The sequence below is a fragment of the Balaenoptera musculus genome, chromosome 1 (genome assembly GCF_009873245.2).
Source record: "Balaenoptera musculus isolate JJ_BM4_2016_0621 chromosome 1, mBalMus1.pri.v3, whole genome shotgun sequence".
In the NCBI taxonomy this organism is placed as follows: Eukaryota; Metazoa; Chordata; class Mammalia; order Artiodactyla; family Balaenopteridae; genus Balaenoptera; species Balaenoptera musculus.
The window spans coordinates 64,247,849-64,273,997 of NC_045785.1; the positions used below are offsets into that span (position 1 = coordinate 64,247,849).

Sequence of the window (26,149 nt, forward strand, 5' to 3'; positions counted from 1 at the left end):
AACCCAGTTCAATAACTGGATTAAAATAAAATTACTTTTAAATAAAAGATGCAGAGCTTTAGGAAATATATAAAGTACATGAACCTCATAAAGAAGTGAGGAAATAACAAACAAAGCCTGACAAAAGAGGATCTGGTAGAGTTCGACCAGTTCACATACACAGAAGAAAAAAAAATTCAATAAGGATAAAGACACTACCATGAATTTTTAAAAAGGAAAAAAAATCAAATATTTCAGAATTAAAAGGATGGAGGGAGGGGAAAATGGGAAATTGCTGTTTAAAGATTATAAAATTCCAGTTAAACAAGATGGAAAAGTCCTAGAGATCTGCTGTACAACACTGTGCCTATAGCTAACAATACTGTATTGTGCACTTAAAAATCTGTTAAGAGGGTAGGCCTCATACTAAATGTTCTTATCACAATAATGTTTAAAAGGTTTAAGAAAAACCTTGAGAAAAGTTATAAGACCTTCAAGTTATTTTACAAAACTGGTTTTATGATTCTTCTGTGAAAGACAGAGGTAAAGAAAAGAATATCATCTGATCATAACACATTTTATCAGAAGAAATTCTGCAAAAACAGGTACACAAATGATGACCAAAATTTTATTAACAATAAAATGTATTTTTGTGTACAAAAAATAATTATCTTCAAAGCCTGAAGGACATTTAATATCATTTTAACTGAAATAATTTATATTAATTAATCTGATACTTGACAGATTTCCTGAAGGAGGTAACATACTGGCACAGCCATATGGTAACAAAACTATCAATTCAATATGGTTCTTGCTACTACTTATTTCTCCTAATTCCCAACTTCTACTCAAAATCAGGTCCTTCATATCCATGAAACAACTTTCTGCATATATATATTTATAAACTACTGAAAGAGATATGGATATTTTATCTAGAAGTCTCAACATGTATTTCATGGAGTCATATTTATAGTTCAAAATTAACATGCCCAAAGTCTAACAAATTTAATTACTCTTCATCAAAATATGTTCATTAAATATAATTTTAAAATTCATATAACTAACCTTTTTGAATGAGATGTCTTGGTTTTCCTGTTTTTAATTTATGTAAAATAGAAGAAACATGTTTTCTCTGTTCACTAGAATATTTTAAATCAACAGGAGAATGTATATTCTGTGGAAACAAAATAAAAGCAATGACAACAATGATAATATCTCATATATGTTTTAGAGTTCTCAAAGAACCCTCACATGTATTATAATACATTATCATAATTGACTTTTATTTTAAAAACAACAGCAGAAACATGTGAGGTAGGCAGAGTTAAGAAAAGATGAAAAGAGTTCCATTATGTATGATTCTGATAAATTATCTTTCTATTAAGAGTTAATGATATACTTTGGACAATGCTCTAAGGGAAATTGAGGGGAAGGGGGATCTGTCAGGAGGGTGCCATGACAAAAGGAATCAGAGGGGAGGAGAAATAAGGAATAAACAAAGAGAAGCAAGATAATGTTGTCCAGGAAGCCTGATGGAAGATTCAGAGTAAGAAAGGAGGGACAAAATTATTTCACAGAACACTAAAAGATAGTAAAATAGGTAGAAATAAATGGGGCCAGAATTATCACAGGCCTTAAAAGTACAAATGGATCAGATATGTGTGGAAGGAGTAATAAGTAGAATATTGATAAGGAGCTTTGTGGAAAGCAGAGGCACTGTCAGATGTAAACTATACAATGTCTGTAAACTGGTTGGGGATGTTTTAATAATTGATACTGTGTTATCTCTCTTTCTCTTCACAGACCATTCAGGATTGGTACAGAGGAACCAGGTCAATCAGGAATCCAGGCTCTTTCAAAATGTATCATCTCTATCTTACTGCATCATCTACATGGCTTCCAGCCTCAAGATTTACTCATGAGTCAAGATAGCTACTAGAGCACCAAACACCATGTCTATATTTCAGTCAGCAAGATGGAGGAAAGGATAAAAATGACAAAAGGGCACAGGCCATGTGTCTTAAGGAACTTTCCCAGAGGCCCTTCCAATAATTTCTGTTCATAAATCACTGATCTCCCACAGCTAAAAAGGAGAGAGTAAGAAATGCAGCCTTTTTGCTAGGTACTTTACTTCCTGGAGTAAAATGGTGGGTCTGTTATCAAGAAAGAAGAGAAGGACAGATATTTGTAGGCAACTAACACTCTGCTACAGGAAATAAAAAAATCAGAATCTTGGGAAGGGATATATGTTTGTATTTGGAAAAACTTTCCCAGGATATTATGCTTTCCTTGATGAGAACCACTGGTCTAAATTCTGAAGATTCACAAATATATATCCTCAGATAGATCTCTTTTCTGAGATGCTTGGTTCTGTATATTTGTTTATGGAATACCTGTACAGTGCTTACCATTTGCCATTATTTTAAGCTCTTTATAGATATTAATTTATGTAATACTCATAACCACCATGAGCTGTGTTCTTTCACCCTGGAAAATCTCACAGACACAACATACTCAAGAGATTTGAAGTCATATCTTTCCTCTAAACCTATTAATACTTATTTCTAGTTGTGGTGACTAGCATTACCTTCATCCAAGGGGAGAAAAGTCACATAAATTCTCTAACATGTGATAGCTGATAGAATTTTTAAACAGAAATTTTTTTCATATTTCCCCTGCCTTGACTGTCCACTTATCCAAACCTCCTTTACTCTACAATTTAGAAGAAACACTTGGATATGTGTCCTAGTCCCCTGTACTTACAATTTTATGTCCAAATTCCTATACCATATAATACAGACATATTTAATTAAATATCCTTGAGTTTATTTTTATCTTTTAAATTTTATATGTAATGTCCTCTAATTGATTTTTTGAAAACATAGTCTCTATGCAGTGACTCATTGTGCAAGAATTTTTTTAATGCTCATGATAGGTACTAGGTATTATCTCATCCTGGAATGAATCTGTTTTTATTCTTCTCTAAAAAATCCTTCACTATAACTCTTACACAACACTATTTTCAGTCTTTACATGACAAAAATATTACTTTTTGCTAGAAAGACAAATAAATAGCTACATTTGAGTTAACCTATTCTCTCTATATTTAGAAAAATTTTAAGGTTGTCAAGAATAAATATAATAATACACTATCAAAACATGACAATATTTTAAATAATGCTGTTTCTATTTTCATTTGGGCTCAAATCTTACTATTAAAATATGACAAAAAATGTAGACCACTGTTTTGCAATCAAATCTGTAACAATCAGTTCTAAATGCTTTTTCAACCTCAAATTTATCCATCAATCTTCTTCAGGCCATATCATCATTCTTATATCTTCTTACTTCTATGAATTCTGCTCTATTTTGGTAACTACTCTCTGTCTTTCCCTCCTGACAATGCAATTCACATGTTAAAAATCACCTCAAATTCTACTTCAATCATAGAAATGGACCCTTTCTGTGCTCTAGATCTCATACTTATATTCTCCTCATGAGAAAATAATGAAAGTGGAATGAAAGGATATGTTCAACAATTCTGTTTCTACTAGTACTTATTTCTTTATCCCCCCCAAAAGAATAAGGAAATTTTTTAAAAGGTATATATCTATCTGTCAAATCTGAGTATCCAGACTCTATCACAAATAAAGTTAATTTGCAGAATCATGAAATTTAAAAGCCTCCAAGTCAAATCAATAGCTAGCTAGTTCCTTTTAGAAATATATTTTCTTTAGTTTGCCCACTTAGCCTTTTTTATATACTATCAACATATCATTGTTTGTCATCACATAAAATAATTTTCCCTTCCTTGGCTTTTATAAAAGAAGAACCATGACAAAGGGTGCTTATGTGATAGTGAAACAAATCTATAGAAAAATGATCATAGTGTCTAAAGCCCTAAATGAACTGAGGCTTATACAAGCTGCCAACATAAAGAAAATGGGATGTTTGTTTTATGTACTGTAAGAAAAAAGAGAAAGGATGTGCCCATTTATTGATTGATCTTCAAAATCACAGAGAAAACAAGTTATGACAACACTGGAGAAAATCTAATATCTTGTTTTCAATAACAGAAAGGATACAGAAAGGATTAACTAAAGTGCCTTAAATTTAACACTGGTCTTCAATAATTTAGGAAAACATTTAAAGGATTTTTGGTAGCATTTAGAAAAGAAATAATCACCAAGGAGCAATATATATTGAAAATAAACTAATTTACATCAGATATAATTTTATTTTTAACAGGGTCAGAATTAACTCAGATTCAAATATCCTTGATATGATAAACCTGCATTTCAGCAACATGTTTGATAAACACTTTCACTACTTATGGAAAGACAGTATGATTAGGTGGAGATCAAAGATGTTGAGTTATCACATGGAAAAGAGTAAGGATTAGTAAAATGATGCCAACCTGAAGGGAGATCTCTAATGTCTTGATATGTGGACATGTTCTTAGCCCTATGCTGATCAATAGTTATATAAATGATGTGAATAAAAATATAAAGAAAATGCTTATCAAATTTTCAAAGGGAGTGGTAAAATAACAAAATCAGTTAATACTGGACAAATTTAAAAGATTATCAATAGACTGGAGCAATGGGTCAAATTGAATAGATGAATGTTAATAGGAATAAATATTGCAGTTGGGCAAAACGAATTTAATCACTACAATAATATGATTTAAAAACATGAATGATAAAAAATATTTTAGTCAAGAGTAAATTAAAAGTCCACTGTGTGATGACTTTATGCTGTATAAGCATTCCATCTAGAATGACAGAAATGGCAATCTTACCATATTCATTTCTGAACCATAGCTGAAGTACTGTTTCAGGTCAGGGCAACATATTTTCAGATGATTATAGTTAACCTGGGACATGAAAAGAAAGGCGCCTACCTACTGAATTATTTTTAAAGTAAGCCCTATGTAAATAAGCCACGTATAAGTCTAGTGTAGAGAAGAGATAACAAAGAGATCCGGGCTTCTCACATCCTCCAACTGCCATCTTCCTCATCTTGTAAAATGATACCATTCTCTTATTCAAACCATAAAAATTTAGGATTTCATCTCTATTTTATCCTTTTTCTGAAACACTTTATCTAAGTCATCAGCAAATCTTGGCAATTCTACCTCCTGAATCTATTTCAAATCTTTCACTTCTCTCTGTTTTCACTTTACTTCTCTAGTGTAAGCTATAATCATCCCTTCTAAACAGAAATAGCTTCCTATTGGTCTCTGTCTTAACCCTAGCTGTTACAAGATATATTTATATTTGTCAAAAGGTAAATATGATCATGTTTCTCTTTAGCTTTAAAATCCCATAATGGCTGTCCAAGGTGTTCAGTCCTTACTATGAGGTACAAAAACCCAGCAAAATATGGCCCTTGACTACACAATCAAACACATCTTGTGTGCTACTCAACTTTGTTCACTATACTCCTGCCACACTGGATTTCATTCAGTACCTTGAACCCAACTCAACTAAAACAAGTTACTGCACACCTCAGATCCTTGTGTAAGCTCTTCCCTCTGCCTAGAACACTCTCCTTCCTATACTTTGCATGGCTAGCTTCCCATCCTTTAGGTCTTAATTGTAAATATTATCTCCTCAGATAAAAACATTCTGTGACAATCCTATGAGAAGTGGGCATCCTCCTATTATTCCCTATTTCAGCACCTTATATATTTAATTCATAACATTTATCACAATTTTATTTGTTTGTTTACTAGGGTTACATTTTTTTTTTTTCCTTAGAATCTAGTCCACAAGGGGCTAATGACTTTGCTTATCTTGTTTACTCAAAGCCAGGAATGGCCCCTGGCACTCAGCAGATACTCAATAATTATTTGTTACATGTTGAATGAATAGTACTAAAGAGAAGTGCTAGAAGGAATGAGTGAAGGTTTAGGAACTTTGGCTAACATAAAATAATATAATATAAACTTCATTTTTTGGAAAGTGTCTAACAACTAGACATAATTTTAAAATAAATTTCTAACATATTTTTTAAAGGACTCTACCCCAAGTAACACTTTTCAATATTCTATTCTTTCATTCCTGATATTTTTCATACTCTATGGTTACTCCAAAGCATTTCACTGAGCAACCCTTTACAATTATCCTATCCTCTTCTTCTAAGCTCTTTATCATGTACATCAACACAGATTATCTAAATTTCCTGAAGCATCTTTTACTTTATCATTTCTCAATACCCACAAAAAAACATAAACATCACCATCTGATATGAATAATTATGTATTTATTCAGGCACATGTCTCTATCTACCTACATCACAATGACAATGAAAGAACTCTGATGGTATTGAGTGGAGAAGCTAAGAAAAAATCATCTATAAGAGGTATGGAAATAGGGAGAGATAATCTGTATATGATTAAATATCACTCAATCATAATGAGAAAAAAAATTCTCAGAGTACTACTGAAAACTGGAATAGATTAACTGAGGATCTATGCAGCTTCCTGTAATTGACAAACCAAACAAGTACATGGTTGTAAAATATCAGGTGGATGACTGGACTAGATATTTAATTATCCAAAGAGAAATGATAATTTATCATTTAATACTAAGGAGTGGTGACAGTGGTAACAATTTCCTCAATCTCCTTTCTAGACCAAGGGTAAATAATTTATGTCAAATTTTCTGTCTTTGAAAATCAAGATTCCTTTTCAACCCTTAGTGGTTTGAGTTTCTAAACTTAGCCTAGTTAGTGCTCTGAAGATTGTTTGGTTTTGTTTTCACATTATATATTATGCAAATCAGAGTCCTTTGACTTTAAAGGAAATTATAAGTCTTTGGTCAAAGCATATTGTTAACAGAGACTCATTGTTATGTTATCTATTTATCCCTGTACTATCTATAATATCCTATACCCGAGCAAGCATTTGTTTTGTCTATATTATATATTATTCATTGTAAGTAGTCTCCATTTCAAGGATGATTCCAAAAACCTCCTTAGAATCACAGCCAAGACACCAGCCCCTTGGTATCCTACCCCATTTGTTGTTTTTGTTGTTTCTGTTGCCTTTCCTCTTCTCAGCCAAGACATCATCTTTAAAAGTGCTAATCCAGATCTTAGGTCTTCTATATAATACTCAAAGAGATAACTTTAGGAGTATGCTAAAACCGAAACTAAAAAAAGTGGTTCTTTTATGTCTGAATGAAAACCTGTTAGCTCTAGTGTTTGACTACACACCCTCTCATTAACTTAGCAAGCAAAGCCTTCACCAGAGAGGAGGCTAATGTATAGTGATCCATGTATTGCAAGGTCCACTTGATCTCTGCTTTAAAGAATAAGTGTTAGTTAGCAGGAAAAACCATGGAGGAAGGGACATGGTTTAAGGTAAAAATTTTATGAGGAAAACGTTACTTTTTAAGATAGTCCCCCTTTAAGCAACTGGCAGGTTTAACTGATATTTGAAAAATTGCTACTACCTTGTATTTGATCCCAATCTTACTTTATCTTAACAATGAAGACTAGAAATGAAGTGATAATATTCTTGATATGGGGAAGAGAATTCACAAAGGATGACCTGGATAAACAAATACAGGAGAAACCTAGTAGATATAGAAAGAAATGTGGCATTTCTCTTCTATACAAAAAAGTAGCCACAGGAAATGAGGATGGCTGAAATTATATTTTGCTGCAATTGTCCAGTTAAAGAACATGTGGGAAAAAAGCATCATAGGAAGATATGCTCCCTCAGTTTAAGAATGATTAAAGTCTAAGTTCTATCCTCACCAAGATTAGAGGTGCCAATGAGTAAATCATTGAGGCCCACTCTTTGCTATATGACACCGGTAATACAACAACTGCTTAGTAGTAGCGGTTGTCAAACCCAGTAAAAAAGAGATGCTGCAAACTTCCAGAGTTTAGATAAGTTACAATTTCAAGTTCAGAGAACACAACAGTATTTCATGAATAGTAATAATTGATAGTAGGCAGAGTAATGAAAGTACAGGGCATGAGGAAATTTTGGAGTATACAAGTTTATGTTTCTTTGAAAAATCTCTCCAGAAAAGTATTTGATTACTATTTACATGACAATGCAATTCTATTCATAATCCTTTTAAAAATATATTTTTTACATTGTCTAATAGACAACATATTATATAGTAATAATTGTAAATAATTCTGTATCTTGTTTGCCTAAGGATCACATTTTAAAAAGAGTGTATCTACATAATCGATATAATTTTGTTCATAACTTTCAAGCACTTATTGCGTTCTACCTTATGTAATAGTTAAGTATATTTTTCATCCCTAGAAGAAATTATTCTCTGTGAGGACTGGGGCCATGGTTTACTTATCTCAATATCCCTGCACCACTTTGACTGGATTCTTCAATCTCTGTTGCAGTATCAACTCACAAATAACAAAAAAGGATTGAGACATTTGATTAGTTTTTTTCAACAAATATGTATTGAGTGCCAGCTATATCCATGGCATTATGTGAGGCATAGGTACAAAGTTATTATTTTGTGAATATTTAAATTCTGTACTTCTCAAAATATGGCATAATTTAATGATTAATCCTCTATGTAGATATAGAAAACATGAGAAGCAAGATAAAGACATTGAAAGTGAGAAAAACATAGTAGAAAGCACAGGTTGAATGCTAAACACATTCCTGATAAAATGTGCATTTTATTAAACCTCAAATGTTAACTCAATTGATTAAAATAATATTTAGTAAATTATTTAGTAAATAAATAATTTTTAATCTAATCATTTTTAAATGAAAGGGATATAGTATGTATTAGTAATATAAGTTAACACTGCTTAAGTAATCCCCAAATGAGACCACTCACATGCTGGTATAAAATTTAATGATGGGCAGTGAAATAGAACTTTCTAGGAAAAAAAACCCCCTTTTCCCTCAGCAGTAAAATATACAGCTCAAGAGTCTATATTTCTAGGTATATTTGAACAATGTTTATATTTATGAGAAGAGGAGAAAAGAACAAAGAGACCTCCAATATTTTATGATGTTTAGGTTGTTCTCTAACCTACACACCTTAAGCAAATCTAGCATTTTAGAAAGTTTATGGTTTAAATTGGTTTAGAATCCGAAGAGGGGTTTATATTACCATAAAGAAAACATCTCAATAAATTAACATAGTAGCCATATATATAATCATGTTTCTAAAGTAAAGCATATTATAACCAACTTAAATATGCTTTATAAATACATACTTATAAACTATTAAATTGACTCAGTAACAATTACTTGGATAATATTTTCTAAAATTGAGGATTTAGCCTTCCACAACTGGGAGTAATATACTAATTTGCGGAATTCAGAATATTTGTAAATGTTGCATCATACAAGCTCTTATTACTAGACTAAGGACTAAAACAGCTGTTTCTAATGCTGTATAATTATACTTCTTCCCTCCAAATGATACATACAGCTCAGGAACTGCAGGGACTGTTTTGAGCAAAAAATAGATTATATAATATATATGCATACATATGTGTGTGTGTATAAAATAGTATACGTACACACACTCAGGAGATAGATAGATAGAGATGTTCAATAAAGTGTTTTACCTGACCCTGAGTTGCCAGCCTGCAAGTTCTACAGCCTCAGTACAAATCACATTCTGTCCAACTTCACAATGTAACGAGCACAGCTTCCTAAACAACCTCAGCCCTACTGCTCTTATTGGAAATATTTCCACCATGGTCCAAATGTTTATTATTTACATGAAGTCCAACATTCCTGAGGCTGGATAAAATGACTCAAAACTGTAGTTACCAAACTTTCAAATGCAAACAGGTTTATTTTCAGTTCTTAAGCTAATAAAGTAGGTATTGTCAGAATCCTTATATTTTGTTAAACAAAAACTTATATATAAAGAAATGGCTGCAATTTACTGTGAGTCTCTACAGGCTTTCTAGGTGGATATAATCACCAAAACCCATGCTTAGATGGAATATCTCTAAAATTATCTTAAATAGATCAGAGAGCAGCAATGTGATCCAATAATTAATATTTTCCATGTCATGGTACCTAAATTTGTTTTGAGAAAATTCAATACTGTCAATTTCTAGGTGAGTCATAGTACACAAATCTTCGTCACTCAAGGCTTAGACAATATTAAAATACATTGAAATAGCCACTCTCTCTTACCTTGAATAAATAAAAATTCATTTTAAGTAAGTGGTAGAGAATGGTCATTTTATTATCTTTTTATTATAAAAAGATGGACAGCTTGAAAAGTTTTGCATTAGCAGTCTTTGCAAAGCAAATTTTTTTATGCTGGTACATTTCACTGGACTTAAAAATGGTAATATTAGCTTTCTCGCATGAGGAAGTAAATAATTTCGTGAACAGTTTTATGCAAGTTTCAAATCATTAAATTATGCTGGCTTGGATGAATTATTAAGTGTATTTCTCTTTTCAACTTTACACTTATCTTTTGTTTACAGCTGATATCCCTAGTGTCCAACCAGAGACAGGTTTTCATCCTGTTGTCCAGGGAATGATGGGCACAATTCCTTTTGACACTGATGAGAGGTGAATACATAAATCCAGCCCACTTCAGTGAAAATTGACCCATAATTTTTTTTACCCTGAAGAAAAATACAGTAATAATGTTTAAAGATGGAAAAAAATACAGTTAAACTCTTGAGGTGTACCATTAGCTAACGATAATCAGCAAACATTATATTTTGCCTTGAGGACAGTGAGCTCCAGATTTGCTTTTCAGTGCTCATGAATTCTAATAATTATGGCTCTCTATATGATAGCAAGAAACCTAAAAATATGAATGATAGGTTTTTCACATTTCAATGAACTCAAAACTTAAAACTAAAAAGGAAAGGCATAATTTTAAAATATTCTTCTACCTCTTCTCTCCCCTAAGATTTTTCTTATGAAATGAGTGTATGCATTTCCTATAAATATTTAGTAATTGAAAATATACACAATTTCTCACATGAAGATTATGCACCAATTTAAAAACATGTGGATCTTGTATAAAACTCTAATGGTGTTTCTGAACTAGCATTTTCAAAATTATATCAGCATTCCTAAGATTTGGGGAAAAGAATGACTTGGCACAGTATGTCAGATCAATTGCCCCTAAATCAAATATCCCACCTCTAATAGTAGAAAAAAGAAACACTGTGAACAGTTAAGGCTATAAAGCAAAAACATTTTCATTTACTTTAATATCCCATTAAGGATCCACTATTAATTAATTTATCTATATAATTTAGTTTGTTTATATCATTGGCCTATAGCATTTCCAGAATAATGAGTTTTATTCTTATTACCACAGTATGGTAATCCCTTTCCCTTCTCTATCTTTGAAAGGTGTTCTAAGTTCTAGTGTAACAGGACCAGCAAGAAAATATGTTTTACCTGCATAGTTCGTAACTTTGTAAGATCCTTTTGAACTCTGTACTTTACTTTTGACTTGCATCTTATTTTAATCTATCTTCTTTCAATGATAACCTTAATTCTTCCTGCCCCCATACAAAGATCTCAATGATAAGCAGAATTCTATTACCTACTCTTTTCCTACTAGCACAGTGGATTAATATTTTCAGAAAATATACTAAAATGACTCCATGAGTTATAAATTATGACTCAAAAAGTATAAGTAGAGTTTGGATTATACTTCCTGTAAATGCAATGAATAGTATTTTAAATCAGTAAATATTTGTTGAATGCCTCCTATGTGCATATGACTATGCTAGGTAAAAGGTGGCAAAACAACTAAATTACAACCTGCCATAAAGTGGCTTATATTCCTAGAGTTAAGACATTCACATAATACAGTATGGTATAAATAAATTTAAATAGAAATATGCGTAAGACAAATACTAGTAACAATATTCCAACTAAGAGAAACTAATTTCCTCTAACATTAAAAGAGAAGAAATATTAGTTCTGGAGATATCAGGGACTTTATCCTTTTATTTAATGCTGTAAGCTGAAGAGAGAAATAAAGAGGTACAATTGTAGGAATAATCTCATTCTTATACAAAAGGAAGTAAAGATGAGATTCCAGGAAGGAGGTTTTGGCCTTGGCACCAAAAACTTAATCTAAGGTGAATGAACAAAGGCATTTTAGTGCCTACTTTGAGATGGAGACTGTTTGATGGTGTAATTGTAGAAAGAAGGCAATGTACTGGAATGGAGGTGAATTGGAGGGAACACATAGCAATGCTTTTATATATTAGCCCTATTGCTGAAAAAGAAGAGATTTTGCTCTCAATAACTGGCTAACTGATTCATAGCAGCCAAGATCAAATATAGTTAATTCTACCGAGCTTAATTCTAATACTAGAATCTTTCACAGTATGCAGCAATGGTTCTTTTCTGAAGGAAAAGCTGCTGGCAAGATATAATGCTCTATTTCTGTAATCATCCTTTCCCTCCTTTGGAGCTACTAAATCTCCAACATACAGACACCATTCTCCTTCCAATTCTAGGACCTAACTATGATAGGAGATAATAAGACTAAGTCTATAAGACAATAAGACTAGTCTCCAGACTAATACTTGGAGTTCCCTATTAATTTACCTTTGCTCATAGCCTGACACATAATTATGGTAATTAGTATTTTGTGTCATTCTGAAGGCTTCACCACTCCATTCTGCCTTTGAAATGTTTCCCAGTTCTACCTTGACATCTGCCTTGGACCATTTCCCAAGCCTCCATTCTAGCAATCGAGTCTTTAGTACCAGTTTTCTTTTTAAAACAGTCATTGAGCACAGTGTCTAGGCTTTGATACTCAATAACAGACTTCATTAATACCAGCTTTCTTTCTCAACCTGACCCAATTTCAATGTTGCTCAACTTTTCATATTAGTTGGTCCCTTGCTGCTAGCCATGCGGACAGTGAATAGAGCTCACTGGATATAAAGCTACTTACCAGACTGACCCTCCTTTGCTAGTTCCTAGCACTATAACCATTCTGTCTCCTGTACTGCTCCAATGGCCAAGTCCAAATTCTTTCTTAGCCTAACCAGTTTTGCTTTAATTAATATACCATTTCCCATGAATTGCAAGATAAAATGCATGTTAAAGTTCCAATTTGCATGATACTTTTTAAAATGTAAACATTATCTGAAGGTTGAGCTCACTGGAAAGCATATTGAAGAAACTGGGAACATGAATTAGGCAGATGTGAAATAAATAGATAATGCTTAATTTACCTAAGGAAAACATGAGGCAAACAGGAGACTGAAGAGAAAGGTGAAGAGACAACCAGCTGACGTGTACTGTGTACAACAGAATAGTAAGCAAGAAACATTGAAAAGATAAACTGACACAAAATTATAAAATGCCCATAAACTACTGGAATCTATGGTCTCTATTATGCTCTTTCATCTAGCCTCTGGGAACCTTCCTACATTCTCTTGTCCTCTGTCTGTGACATTTTAATACATAGAAAAATTAAGGCTGATAGCTATAAAATTTCACTCTTTACTCTCTCCTTTACATCATAAATAAAGTAATTAAATAATCATCCTAACATCTGATTGCCCATTATCCTACACAAAGTTGAATAGCAAATGTAACTTGTTAATTCTAAGTAATTTGATAGGTATGTAACTGTGCGTATGGTATTAAAATGTATAGAGAAATTTTTTCTTGCTAAATAATCATTTTAAACACTCAAGTGAAAATTAAAATGTCCATTAACGGCCCTATCCAACTTCAGTTTCCACAATTCCTCTCATAGTTTCTTTCCCATTCACACATTTGCAAAGCTAATTTTCACCTCCACAACTTTGTTCATATAGTTATTTTTTTTCAGTCTGACCCTCGATCTTTTCTTTTTTGACATTCATTTTTTAATATGTTCCATCACATATTTGGTGCTTATTTATATAGATGTATTGGTCATTACTCTATTACCTCATCTAAACAACAAATTCCGAAAGAACGAAAATCTCCACTCTTCTTGATTTTCCCATAGTATGCTGAGCACTGAAGTTAGAGCAGAGTACTTGAAATTTATGCTCTGTGGTGACCTAAACAGGAAGGGAATCTAAAAAAGAGTGGATATATGTATATGTATAACTGATTCAATTTGCTGTACAGCAGAAACTAACACAACACTGTAAAGCAACTATACTCCAATAAAAACTAATAAAAAATAAAACCAAGTTTTAACACTCATATCAAAAATATTTGTATTGATACCTATTTATATGTATAAATTTATGCCAGTATATATGTATTACGTTTAAAGTATGCAGGCAAAGTTGGTTTTGTGATTATGAAGGCCACGAAATTTGCAATATACCATGTGGTCTATCAATGGGATAAATAAGTGTTCTATGGATGGAAAAATCAATTGTCTCTAAGGTCTTTGAATATTCTTTCCACTTGTCAACTCTTAGAAACTTTCTCTCCACATCAAATTTTCTATCCATCCATGAATCTTAAAATTGCAAACTTTAAAAAAATTTGGAGGTAAATAATATATCATTTGTGCACATGAGAGGAGTTTGTTTGCATGTTGATTTATCTTTGAATTTGAGTATGATGACATCAAACACAAATTCGAGGATAATAGATTTAAATCTAAAGTATAACACAATAGTTAAACTACACTGCTAGAGATTCTTAAGATATTGGGCTGTTTTTTCAGTAGCATATTATTTAAATAATAAAAATTCTGGAATGACAAAATGATTGTGGGGGATAGACATACAGATCAATGGAATAGAGTCCATAAATAAATCTTTACATATGGTCAATCAAGTTCTCACAAGGGTACCAAGATAATTCAATAGGAGGAGGATGAGGGTTTTTTTCTTTCTTTTTTTTTCCAAAAAAAAAAAATGGTGCTAGACAACTGGATATCCAATATAAAAGAACGATTTTGAACCTCTATCTCATACTATATAAAGATTAGTGCAAAATGAATCATATGCCTAAATTTAGGAGCTAAATTTATAAAACTCTTAGAAAAAAGATAAAAATAAATCTTTGAGACACTGGTTTAGAAAATGGTTTCTTAGATGTCATAAGAAAACTGTGTGACAAAAATACCCATGTAGGGCTTCCCTGGTGGTGCAGTGGTTGAGAGTCTGCCTGCCAATGCAGGGGACATGGGTTCGAGCCCTGGTCTGGGAAGATCCCACATGCCGCGGAGCAACTAGGCCCGTGAGCCACAACTACTGAGCCTGCGCGTCTGGAGCCTGTGCTCCGCAACAAGAGAGGCCGCGATAGTGAGAGGCCCGTGCACCGCGATGAAGAGTGGCCCCTGCTCGCCGCAACTAGAGAAAGCCCTCGCACAGAAACGAAGACCCAACACAGCCAAAAATAAATAAATAAATTTATTTTAAAAAAAATACCCATGTAAATTGGATTTCATCAAAATTAAAAATTTACCATTAAGAAAGTGAACAGACAACCCACAAAACGGGAAAATGTTTTCAACTGATTTGTATGATAAGAGACTTGTATCAAAAATATATAAGGAATTTTTATAATTCAACAATAAAAAGACAACTTATTATAAAACGATCAAAGGATTTTTGAATAGATAGCTCTCCAAAGAAGATACACAAATGGCCAATAAATATATGAAAAGATTCTCAGCATTATTGCTCACTAGGGAAATGCAAATCTAAACCACAATGAAGTACCACTTCATACTCACTATGATGGCTATAATTAAAAATACAGAAAATAATAAGTGATGGTGAGGATTTGAAGAAATTAGGACTCTCATACATTGATGATGTAAATGCAAAATGGCACAGCTGCTGTGGAAAACAGTTTGGCAGTTCCCCAAAAAGTTAAACATAGAATTACCATATCATCCTGTTATTTCACTACTAGATATATACACAAAAAAACTGAAAAGTATGTCTACACAAATATTTGTACATGGATGTTTATAGCAGAATTATTAATAACAGTCATAAATTGGAAGCAACCCAAGTAATGAATGGACTTTAAAGTGTGGTATATTCATACAGTGAAATATTATTCAGTTATAAAAATGAATAAAGAACTTATACATGTTAAAACATGGATAAATCCTAAAAATATGCTAAGTGACAGAAGCCATACACAAAAGACCACATATTTTATCTTCCAATTATATTAAATGCCCAGAATAGGCACACTCATAGAGATAGAAAATAGCTTAATGGTTGTTAAGGCCTGTTGGGAGTACTGCTAATAGGTATGGGATTTCTTTTGGGGTTGATGAAAATGTTCTGGAATTAGATAGTGATAATGGTTGCAAAAGTTTGTGAAAAGACTAAAAACCACTGAATTATATACTTAAGATGGATGAATTTTGTGTTATGTAAGTCATATCTCAGTAGAGATATTACAAAAAATATTGTGAAGTTAACAATACAGTTTTGTAGTGCTTGTCAGAATTCTAATGAAATGTCAAAAATGTGAAGTACCAAAAAATAATAAATATAATAGAAAGAGACCTGATTTTCCAGGTGATTTAGGATTCAAGTTTTCAAAACACTATAAAGTATTGTTCTTCATGATAATTCAACAATGTAAACAAAAAGCCAAATAGACATGCAGAAGTTTTTTTTAGCATTTGCTAAAACTGAAGCATAAAATAACTAAACTGTGCAAAACAACACATTTATCAAAAATTAACCATATAATACTTTCAGAACCTTTGAATTTATTAATAGAATTTTAATATGTTTTATTTCCTTTTGAATCCTAAATACAAATTATTTAGTGGCATTTACAAAGTCATAATGAATCAAGTTTCAAGCTATATTACTTAGAACAGAAACAGAAACCTACAAAGCCATTTTTTTTTTTTTAAAGAAATTCACGTTCTTTTTATTTATTTATTTATTTATGACTGTATTGGGTCTTCGTTTCTGTGCGAGGGCTTTCTCTAGTTGTGGCAAGCGGGGACCACTCTTCATCGCGGTGCGCGGGCCTCTCACCATCACGGCCTCTCTTGTTGTGGAGCACAGGCTCCAGACGCGCAGGCTCAGTAATTGTGGCTCACGGGCCCAGTTGCTCCGTGGCATGTGGGATCTTCCCAGACCAGGGCTCGAACCCGTGTCCCCTGCATTGGCAGGCAGATTCTCAACCACTGCGCCACCAGGAAAGCCCCCATTTTTTTTTAAACTGAGATAAAATGCTATTAGAATTCACCTGTTAAAAAAAAGAGTGCTGACAATTATTAGGTACATATTCCCCCAAATACAGAATAGTTGCTCAATATCAAGAAGTAATGTACAACATACATGGGCTTTCCTGGTGACGCAGTGGTTAAGAATCTGCCTGCCAGTGCAGGGGACACGGGTTCAAGCCCTCTTCCAGGAAGATCCCACATGCCACGGAGCAACTAAGCCCGTGCACCACAACTACTGAGACTGCGTGCTAGAGCCCGTGAGCCACAACTACTGAAGCACACGTGCATAGAGCCCATGCTCCGCAACAAGAGAAGCCACTGCAATGAGAAGCCCATGCACCGCAACGAAGAGTAGACCCTGCTCGCCACAACTAGAGAAAGCCCACACACAGCAACGAAGACTCAATGCAGCCAAAAATAAAATAGAATAAATAAATTTAAAAAAAAGAAGTAATGTACAACATATAGACTGTTATGGCAGTGATAGGAAGAAGAAGCACTGACTAATAAATTTAACACTTTAAATTATAAAATCAACATAAAGTAAATCAGATTTGAGGTTTAAAACATACTCGAAAAAAAAGAGGATGGTTATCAGGTCAAAAGAAAACTGTACTAGTTATTTAATAACAGAGGGAAACATGGAGCGTCAAGATGCATCCACAAATTGGTAGAATAGAAATTTGGGCCAATTCTGAAGTTTATAAATGCCAGATGAAAGAACTTTTAAGTCTTTTGAAAAACAGGAGAGATTTATCAAGAAAGTCAGGAAGGCAAGACACCAGCGAGGTAAGCCCAGCACTCAAAGCAGCTTTTGTTCTCAGACTATCTGGACATCAGGAAAAAAACAACTTTTAAACTAAAGTACAGGTTTGGTGGCTCAGGAGGTCAGGAGTCAAATATCAAAGGCCATGTCCACTCAAGGAGAGGATGCTGTCCACATTCAACTGGGAACTCAAAGGGCTACATGATGAAACATAAGTGAACAGCCCTAAACCAAAATGAAAGCTTCATAATTCATAAAATCCCAAGTTTTGAATTTCAGGTGGCCCAGTATTGGTGGTACTTGGTGACAGCAAATGAAAATATTATCTGGAGGAAAGTATCTTCATTCAAGAGTCCAAAATTCCCACAAATAACATTTCAAATATAGTGAGCAGTTCAAAAGACCCAAGTTACTGAAATTAATTGATGCAGACTATAGAGTTACCCTGTTTGCTATGTTTTAAAAAAGAAAAGTCAAGTTTGACATAGCTACAGAAAAAAAAAAAAAAGAAAATGTAAAAAGTAAAAAGGAAAGTTTGGAAAAGAACCAAAAAAGCCTTAGAAATCTGAAGAATAAATCCATATCAATTAGGAACAAAAATGGGTGATCCAATGACAGATTAGACACAGCTAACAAGAGAATCACTGAACTGGAGGAGAAGCTGAATAAAAATTTCAGAAAGAATCATGGAGAAACCAAAAAATGAAATATGTAGAAGAGAAAAGAAGGATCATAGAGAATGCAAGTTCATTAGTAATAAATAGTAAACATCCTATTACAAGATTTTTGACATCAATGGAACTTAGCTTTGCTTTAACTGTATCAGGTGAATATATTAATTCAGATGGAAAGCTGCATGTCATCTGACATTTAAGTATTAATTTTATTTCATAATATTGTATCATAACAGTCTACATTTATTAAATACTTCCTTTCTTTACTTCTTATTTTCTACCTTCTTCTCCATTTGTATTCTATATCTGCTCTGTAGCAAAGATGGCTATTTGTTCCCCAATATTGGTTCTCCTTCACTTTCATAATAGAATCCTTGATTTTTGTCTGGATACATTTCTGCACAAAATAAAAGCTACATATTTTAAGATTTCCTTGTAGTTTAATGTAACAATGTGACTAAATTCTGGCCAAAAATATATTGTGAGGCATCATTTAGGAACTTTATTTGAAAAACTTCTACAAGTCTCCTCACTCCCTCTTCCTTGATAGCTGAGGAGTACATATGCTGGCTGAACAAGGGCAGTCATTTTGGAGCTTGAAGTGATCTCTGAATGGAGGCTATGCACAGAGAAGCATAAGATAAAAAGAGTATGAGTCACTAAATATTTCATGGAATGGTCCCATCATATCAGTCCTAAACTGTTTACTTCTAGAATTTTATATGAGAGAACAAACTACTACCTTGTTTAAATTAGTAACATTTCGAATCTCTGTTACTCAGAGCTGAATCTAATTTAAATTGACACCAATGTGGTAGTTGGAGGTAGATGCTACAAATAAAAGAAGGTATAATATACAGCACTATCTTAGTACAGGATATTGCATGACAGGTGGTAAGGACTCAAGATATTGCAGGCTGACGAGCTCGTGAGCTCTGTTATTATGGCTTCAAGACATTTCCACTTTGAAAGGCAGACTATATGCTGACTGAGGCTATGATGTTAGAGGAAATTATATAACAAAATCTGAATTTAAGAGTTAGATGTTACCTGTAGCTTTCTTTTTTTTTAAATTTTTATTGGAGTATAGTTGCTTTACAATGTTATGTTAGTTTCTACCATACAGCAAAGTGAATCAGCTGTACATATACGTATATCCCCTATTTTTTGGATTTCCTTCTTATTTAGGTCACCACAGAGCACTGAGTAGAGTTCCCTGTGCTATACAGTAGGTTCTCATTAGTTATTTATTTTATACATGGTATCAACATTGCATATATGTCAACCCAATCTCCCAATTCATCCCACCCACCCACCCCTTTCCCCCTTGGTAGCTTTAAGTCTTATGAGAAAAATAAATCTGGCTATAGCTAGCCAGCATGAATCAGAGATGGAAATAGAATACAACTTTTATAAGGCATGTACTCTAATCTGGAATCTGCAATTTAAGTTTACTGAGATTCCAGTAATTGAAGCCTTGGATAGATGAAAATGTCAACAGCTCTATTCCTCAAATTGAAACATTTTCAATAAGGGCCTTCAAAGTGAAAATATTGATATCTGGAGGTATAAATGTCTATAGGCAAAGATAAGATGAAGAATTTTCCCTTCCCTCCAAAGCCTTTTGTTTCAGAGAGTCCAACCATGGTAGATCATATTAATTTGAAAAAAGAGAAAAAAGAGTCGAGAACGAAAGCCAGTAAGTAAAAGAACAGAGTCTGCAGGATTATAAGCTATGTTTAGACAAGATCATTGTCGTTACCTAACCATAAAACTTACTGAAATCAGATAAGTCAGATGGCTACTAAGTTTTTGAAGGAAACGTGTTGCCAAAGAAATTAAAGTCTGGCCTGAAAATGCCTGTGGTTTTTCAGTCTCTAAAGCAACCCATAGGCCCTGAAATCTTTCAAGGCTATAAAACTGTTCTACACTCAAGAAGGACAAATACTCTGAACCCCACTTCAGATGTGACCATAAATGATTATGGACAGATTAAATCTTTTCACAGGGAAGATCCAAAGAATTTCCAGATGTGCTTACGCTACTGTGAAAGAAGAAAGTTTTCACTATTCCTGTCAGATAGATTTGGTAACTGCTATGGGGTCAGTTACAACTCTGCTTCTTACTCCCCTTTTCCAAATGGGAAATTTTAATTATGGTTATTCTGTTTCTATGCCACCTTATATACTGTGTATGTGGAGGGCATATTTTAAATTTTAACTTATAGGTTGCTAGATCATGAAGTGTTACCTTTTTTTTTTTTTTAGATGAAGAAGAATGGACGTCCACTAGTATAACAACTGAAATTAAGCTTGGTTGAGAGTAATAAAATATTCAATTTCACTGATTTCTGCTCTAGTTTTCACTATTTTTTTCTGATTTGGATTTAAGTTGCTCTTCCTTTTCTCTCTTTTTTCTAAAGTGGAAGCTTAGATTATTGCCTTTAGATCTTTCTTCTTTTCTAATATATGCATTCAATGCTATACATTTCTCAAGAACTGTTCTCGCTGTATCCAACAGATTTTGATAAGTTCTGTTTTCATTTTCAGTTAGTTCAAAATATTTTAAATGAGATTTATTTGACCCATGTGTTATTTGGAAGTGTTAGAAGTTGTTTAATCTCTAAGTAATTTGGGATTTTCCAGCTATACTCTGTTACTGCTATCTAGTTTCATTCCATTATGGTCTGAGAAAAGATGTTGTATGATTTCTCTTCTTATAAAAGTGTTAAGGTATGTTTTATGGCCCAGAATGTGGCCTATTTAGGTGAATGTTCCATGTGAGCTTGAGATGAATGTGGATTCTGCTGTTGTTACAAGAAGTAGATGTCCATTTTATCCAGTTGATTGATGATATTGAGTTCAACGATGTCCTTACTGATTTTTTGCGGGCTGGATCTGTCCATTTCTGATAGACAGCTGTTGAAGTCTCCAACTGTAATAGTGGTTTCGTCTATTTCTCCTTGGACTTCTACCAGTTTTTGCCTCACATATTTTTGACATTCTTTTTTTAGTTGTCTACATATTAAGGATTGTCATAACATCTTGGAGAATACACATTTTTACTGTTGTGTAATGCTCCTCTTTATTCCTGATAACTTTCCTTGTTCTGAAGTCTGCTCTGTCTGAAATTAATATAGCTATTTCTGTTTCCTTTTGATTAGTGTTAGCATGGTATATCCTTCCCAAACCATTTATTTTTGATCTATATATGTCTTTAATAATTAAAGCGAGTTTCTTATATACAACATGTAGTTGGATCTTCATTCAAAGTGATTATTGTATAGTCAGATTAATATCTATCTTATTTGCTTGTATTTTCCATTTCTTCTTCTGTTCTTTGTTCTTATTTTTGTCTTCTATACTATCTCTGACTTTTGTAGTTTTAATAGAGCATTTTATATGATTCCATTTTCTCTCCTTTCTTAGCATATTAGTTAATGCGTTTTTTAAAACATTTTTAATCATTGCCCTACAGTTTGCAATATAAATTTCCAACTCATCCAAGTCCCCTTTTAAATAACACTATACAGCTTCACAGGTAGCATGAGGGCCTTTTAGTAATAAAATAGTCCTAATTTTTCCCTCTTGTGCTTTGTATCACTGCTGTCATTAGTTAGACTTATACATAAGCAGTCATAAGTGAATATATATGTATATAAGCTTACATAATTGAATACATTATTGCTATTATTATTTTGAACAAAGTGTTATTTGTTAGATCAATTAAGGAAAAGAAAAACTAAAAATTTTAATTACCTCCACTTATTCCTTCTCTGATGCTCTTTCCTTTCTTATGTAGATCTAAGTTTCTGATTTATATAATTTTCCTTCTCTTTAAAGAACTTCTTTTAAGATTTCCTGTAAGTCAGATCTGCTGGCAACAAATTTCCTCAACTTCTGTCTGTCTGTGAGTCTCTATCTTTCCTTCACTTTTGAAGGATAATTTACCAAGGATCAGAATTTTAGGTTGGTGGGTTCTTTCTCTCAACACTTTAAACTTTCCACCCATTATCTAACACTTTACATGGTTTCTTAGGAGAAGGCAGATGTAATTCTTGTCTTTGCTCTTCTATAAATGAGGCATTTTTGGGTTTCTTTCAGGATTTTTTCTTTATCTATGATTTTTTGTAGTTTGAAACAATATGCCTAAGTGTAGCTTTTTCTTCATTTATCCTGCTTGGTGTTCTCTGAGCTTTCTGGATCTGTGGTTTGATATCTGACATTAATTTGGGGAACTTCTCTGCCATTCCTGTGTCAAGTATTTCTTCTGTCTCTTCTCTCTCTTCTCTTTCAGGTACCCCCATTATGTGTGTTACAGTTCTTAGATATTCTGTTCTAACTTTTTCTAATTCTTTTTTTCCAGTTTTTTGGTTTGGTTTTTAATTTTGAATGTTTTATTGAGATATCCCCAAGCTCAGAGATTCTTTCCTCAGTGTTCAGTTCACTAATAAGCCCACTAAAGGCAGTCATCATTTCTGTACAGTGTTTTTTATTTTTTTTAATCTCTAATATTAGTTTTTGGTTCTTTAATGGAATTTCCATCTCTCTGCTTACATTAGCCACCTGTTCTTTCAAGCTGTCAACTTTATACATTAGATCCCTCAGCATATTAATCATAGTTGTTTTAAATTTCTGGTCTGATAATTACATCTCTGCCACATCTTAGTCTGGTTCTGATGCTTGTCCTGTCTTTTCAAGTTCTGTATTTCGCCTATTAGTATGACTTGTAATTTTTTCTTGATGGCAGGTATGATGTACTAGATAAAAAAAACTTCCATAAATAGGCTTTTAATAATGTAGTGGTAAGATGTGGGTAGAGGGGAAGCATTGTGTAGTCCCATGATTAGGTCTCAGTCTTTCAGGGAGCTTGTGCCTCTGGACTGCAAACCCCACACATGCTTCTCAGACTCTCCCTCCCTTAGGTAGGACTGGATGATTGATTAGAGTGGGCTGGAGTTGGGTATTTCTCTTCCCCTAGGTCAGTTAGTCTCTGATAAAGTCCCAGCAGATTAGGTTCTGGTTAACTATTTTCTGCTGAGGACAGACCTTGTTAAGAAGAACAGAATGCTCTGGCCTATTTCAAAATGGTTTCTTTTCCCTTCTGCCTGCTTGAAGCACATGGAGATTTTTCTCACATATTTACAGGAGGTAAACTTACAAAAGAGTGAGAACCACCCCCCCGTCCCCCCCCCGCCCCCCACCAGCAACTGGGTCACCCTGGAGTTTTTATTATTCAGACTTGTCCACATTGAGCCTCCAGGAATTCATCAATTACAATTCAGCTTGCCTACTACAGCACTGGTTCAAACAGTGGTTTCAGTTCGTGGGTTTCTGCTCTGGTAAGTGTGGTTCTCTGTATTTACCTGTCAGTCTCTCAATTTTTGGTGGCAGTGTTTTGTCTGTGACCTTACTTCTCTCACAAATCAAAGAGGGGTTGATTTTTCAGTTTTTTCAGTTTTTTAGTTGTTGTTAGGATGGAGTGGCCACTTTCAAGCTTCTTCCAAGCTGGACCAGAAATGAACAAGTGGTGACTTATTCAAGATAGGAATTTATTTCCATCTTACATGAATATCCAATTGTAAGAAGTCCAGAACTAGTATGACAATTTGCTTCAATCTAGGATACTTCCAGCTTTCCACTCCACCACCCTAACTGTACCTTCATTCTAATGGTCTAATGTGGAATTCCAGCCATGATATACATGTTCCAAGTAACAGGATTGGAGGAAGGTAGAAAAAAGAGACAACAAAGGCATTACCAACTGTCTTTTAGGGAAATTTCCTGGAATCTGCCACATCATACTTCCACTCATGACATGGTGTGATATGGTAAACTGAATAATGGCCTTCCTAGATGTCTGCACCCTAATCCCCAGAACCCTGTGAATGTTACCTCATATGTTAGTCTGCTCAGGCTGACATAACAAAATACTATAGACTGGATGGCTTAAACAACAAAAATTTATTTTCTCTAAGTTCTGAAAGCTGAACGTCTAGGATCAAATGCTAGCTGATTTGATTTCTGGTGAGTGTTCTCTTCCTGGCTTGCAGAGAGCCAGCCCCCTTTTCTCTGTGTCATCACATGCCTCTCCTTGGCATGCATGGAGTGGAAGGTAAGGGGAGAGAACACATTCTCCAGTGTCTCTTTTTATAAGGACACTAATCTTATCATATCAGTGCCTCACCCTTATGACCTTTTTTAAACTTAATTATTTCCTTAAAGTCCCATCTCCAAATATAGCCACACACAATGGGCATTAGGGCTTTAAGATATAAATTTTGTAGGGTGCAGGAGGACACAAATATTCAGTCCATAAGACATTTATAAAAAGGGTTCACAAATGTGATTAAGGATCTTGAGATAAGTTGATAATCTGGGGGAAGGAGAGTGTATGATTTAATCACAAGAGTCCTTATAAGAGGGGGCCAGGTGATCAGAGAGGAAGTAGGAGCTGTATCAATGGAAGCAAGGAGTTGGAGTGATGTGAGGTAAAGGTTATAAGCCATGTACTGCAGGCAGTTTGCAGAAACTATAAAAGGCAAAGAAATGGATGATCCTCTAGTGCCTCCAGAAAGAACCAGCCCTGCCAACACTTTGATTTTAGTAAAACTAATTTCAGACTCCTAGTCTCTAGAACTGTAAGATAATAAATATGTGTTGTTTTATGTTACCAAATTTGTGATAATTTGTTAAAACAGCAATAAAAAACTAATATACATGGCAACATATACCTTCAAGAGAAGTTGGGAAATGTAGATTATTTGAAGCAGCTAAAATATGGGGGTTCTACCACTGAGGAAGAAAGAGAGAAAAGATATTGGGGAGCAACCATCGCTCACTGCCACACCCAGAGATGCTGGAATTTTAGCTGAATATACCAGTGGCAAAGCCTTTAGGTTTTCCTCCTTCGGCAGAGGTTTGTGTTCTGTGTTTGGGAAGGATATATGGGAATGTTTGAAATTGTTCTTCAATATTCATTAAAACCTTCCTCTACAATGAAAGAATGCCATGCTTTAGCTGGGCATGTGTCTGGTCAGAATGAGACTATATTTTGTAGCCTCCTGTAGCCATACGCCTAATTTGTAGTCAACCAGATGTAAGCAGAATATTGAGTGTCGGCTTCCAAGAACTTCCCACAAAGTGAACACAACCCCTTTGCTCCCTCCTCCTTTATCCCCGCTTCTTTCCTTCTAGTTACAATGAAGATCTAATGGCTGGAGCTGGAAAAGCCATCATGGACCATAAAATGACCCTGGGGATAGACGCCATGCATGGTGGGGCAACAGGGTAGAAAGAGTTAAGGACCCTGAGAATGTTTTGATGCAGAGCTGCTATACCAGCCATGCACTATCTCCAGATTTTTATGTGAGAGAAAAACAAATTTCTGTTTTAAGTCACTGTCATTAGGGGTCAATTACTCCCAATTCTAACTAATGCTCTCCCTTCCTTCCCTTTTAATTCTCTCATAGAATTTTTCACTTTACTTTGCACTGGTTTCTCTAGATACACACCCATGACATGTATGACAAAAGTCTGCCTTTAAAATATAACACTGGTGCAGTCATTTAAAGATGCATGTCTTGTGAACTATTA

The 26,149-nt window shown here is 33.9% G+C and overlaps 1 protein-coding gene across 1 annotated transcript in view; it reads right to left on the bottom strand.

Moving 5' to 3' along the window:
* LRRIQ3 (leucine rich repeats and IQ motif containing 3) overlaps positions 1 to 26,149 on the bottom strand; it is a 197,448-nt gene that overhangs the window by 65,569 nt on the left and 105,730 nt on the right. The window contains 1 exon segment of the mRNA XM_036873689.1: positions 1,045 to 1,153. Coding sequence (XP_036729584.1) covers positions 1,045 to 1,153 — 109 coding nt within the window.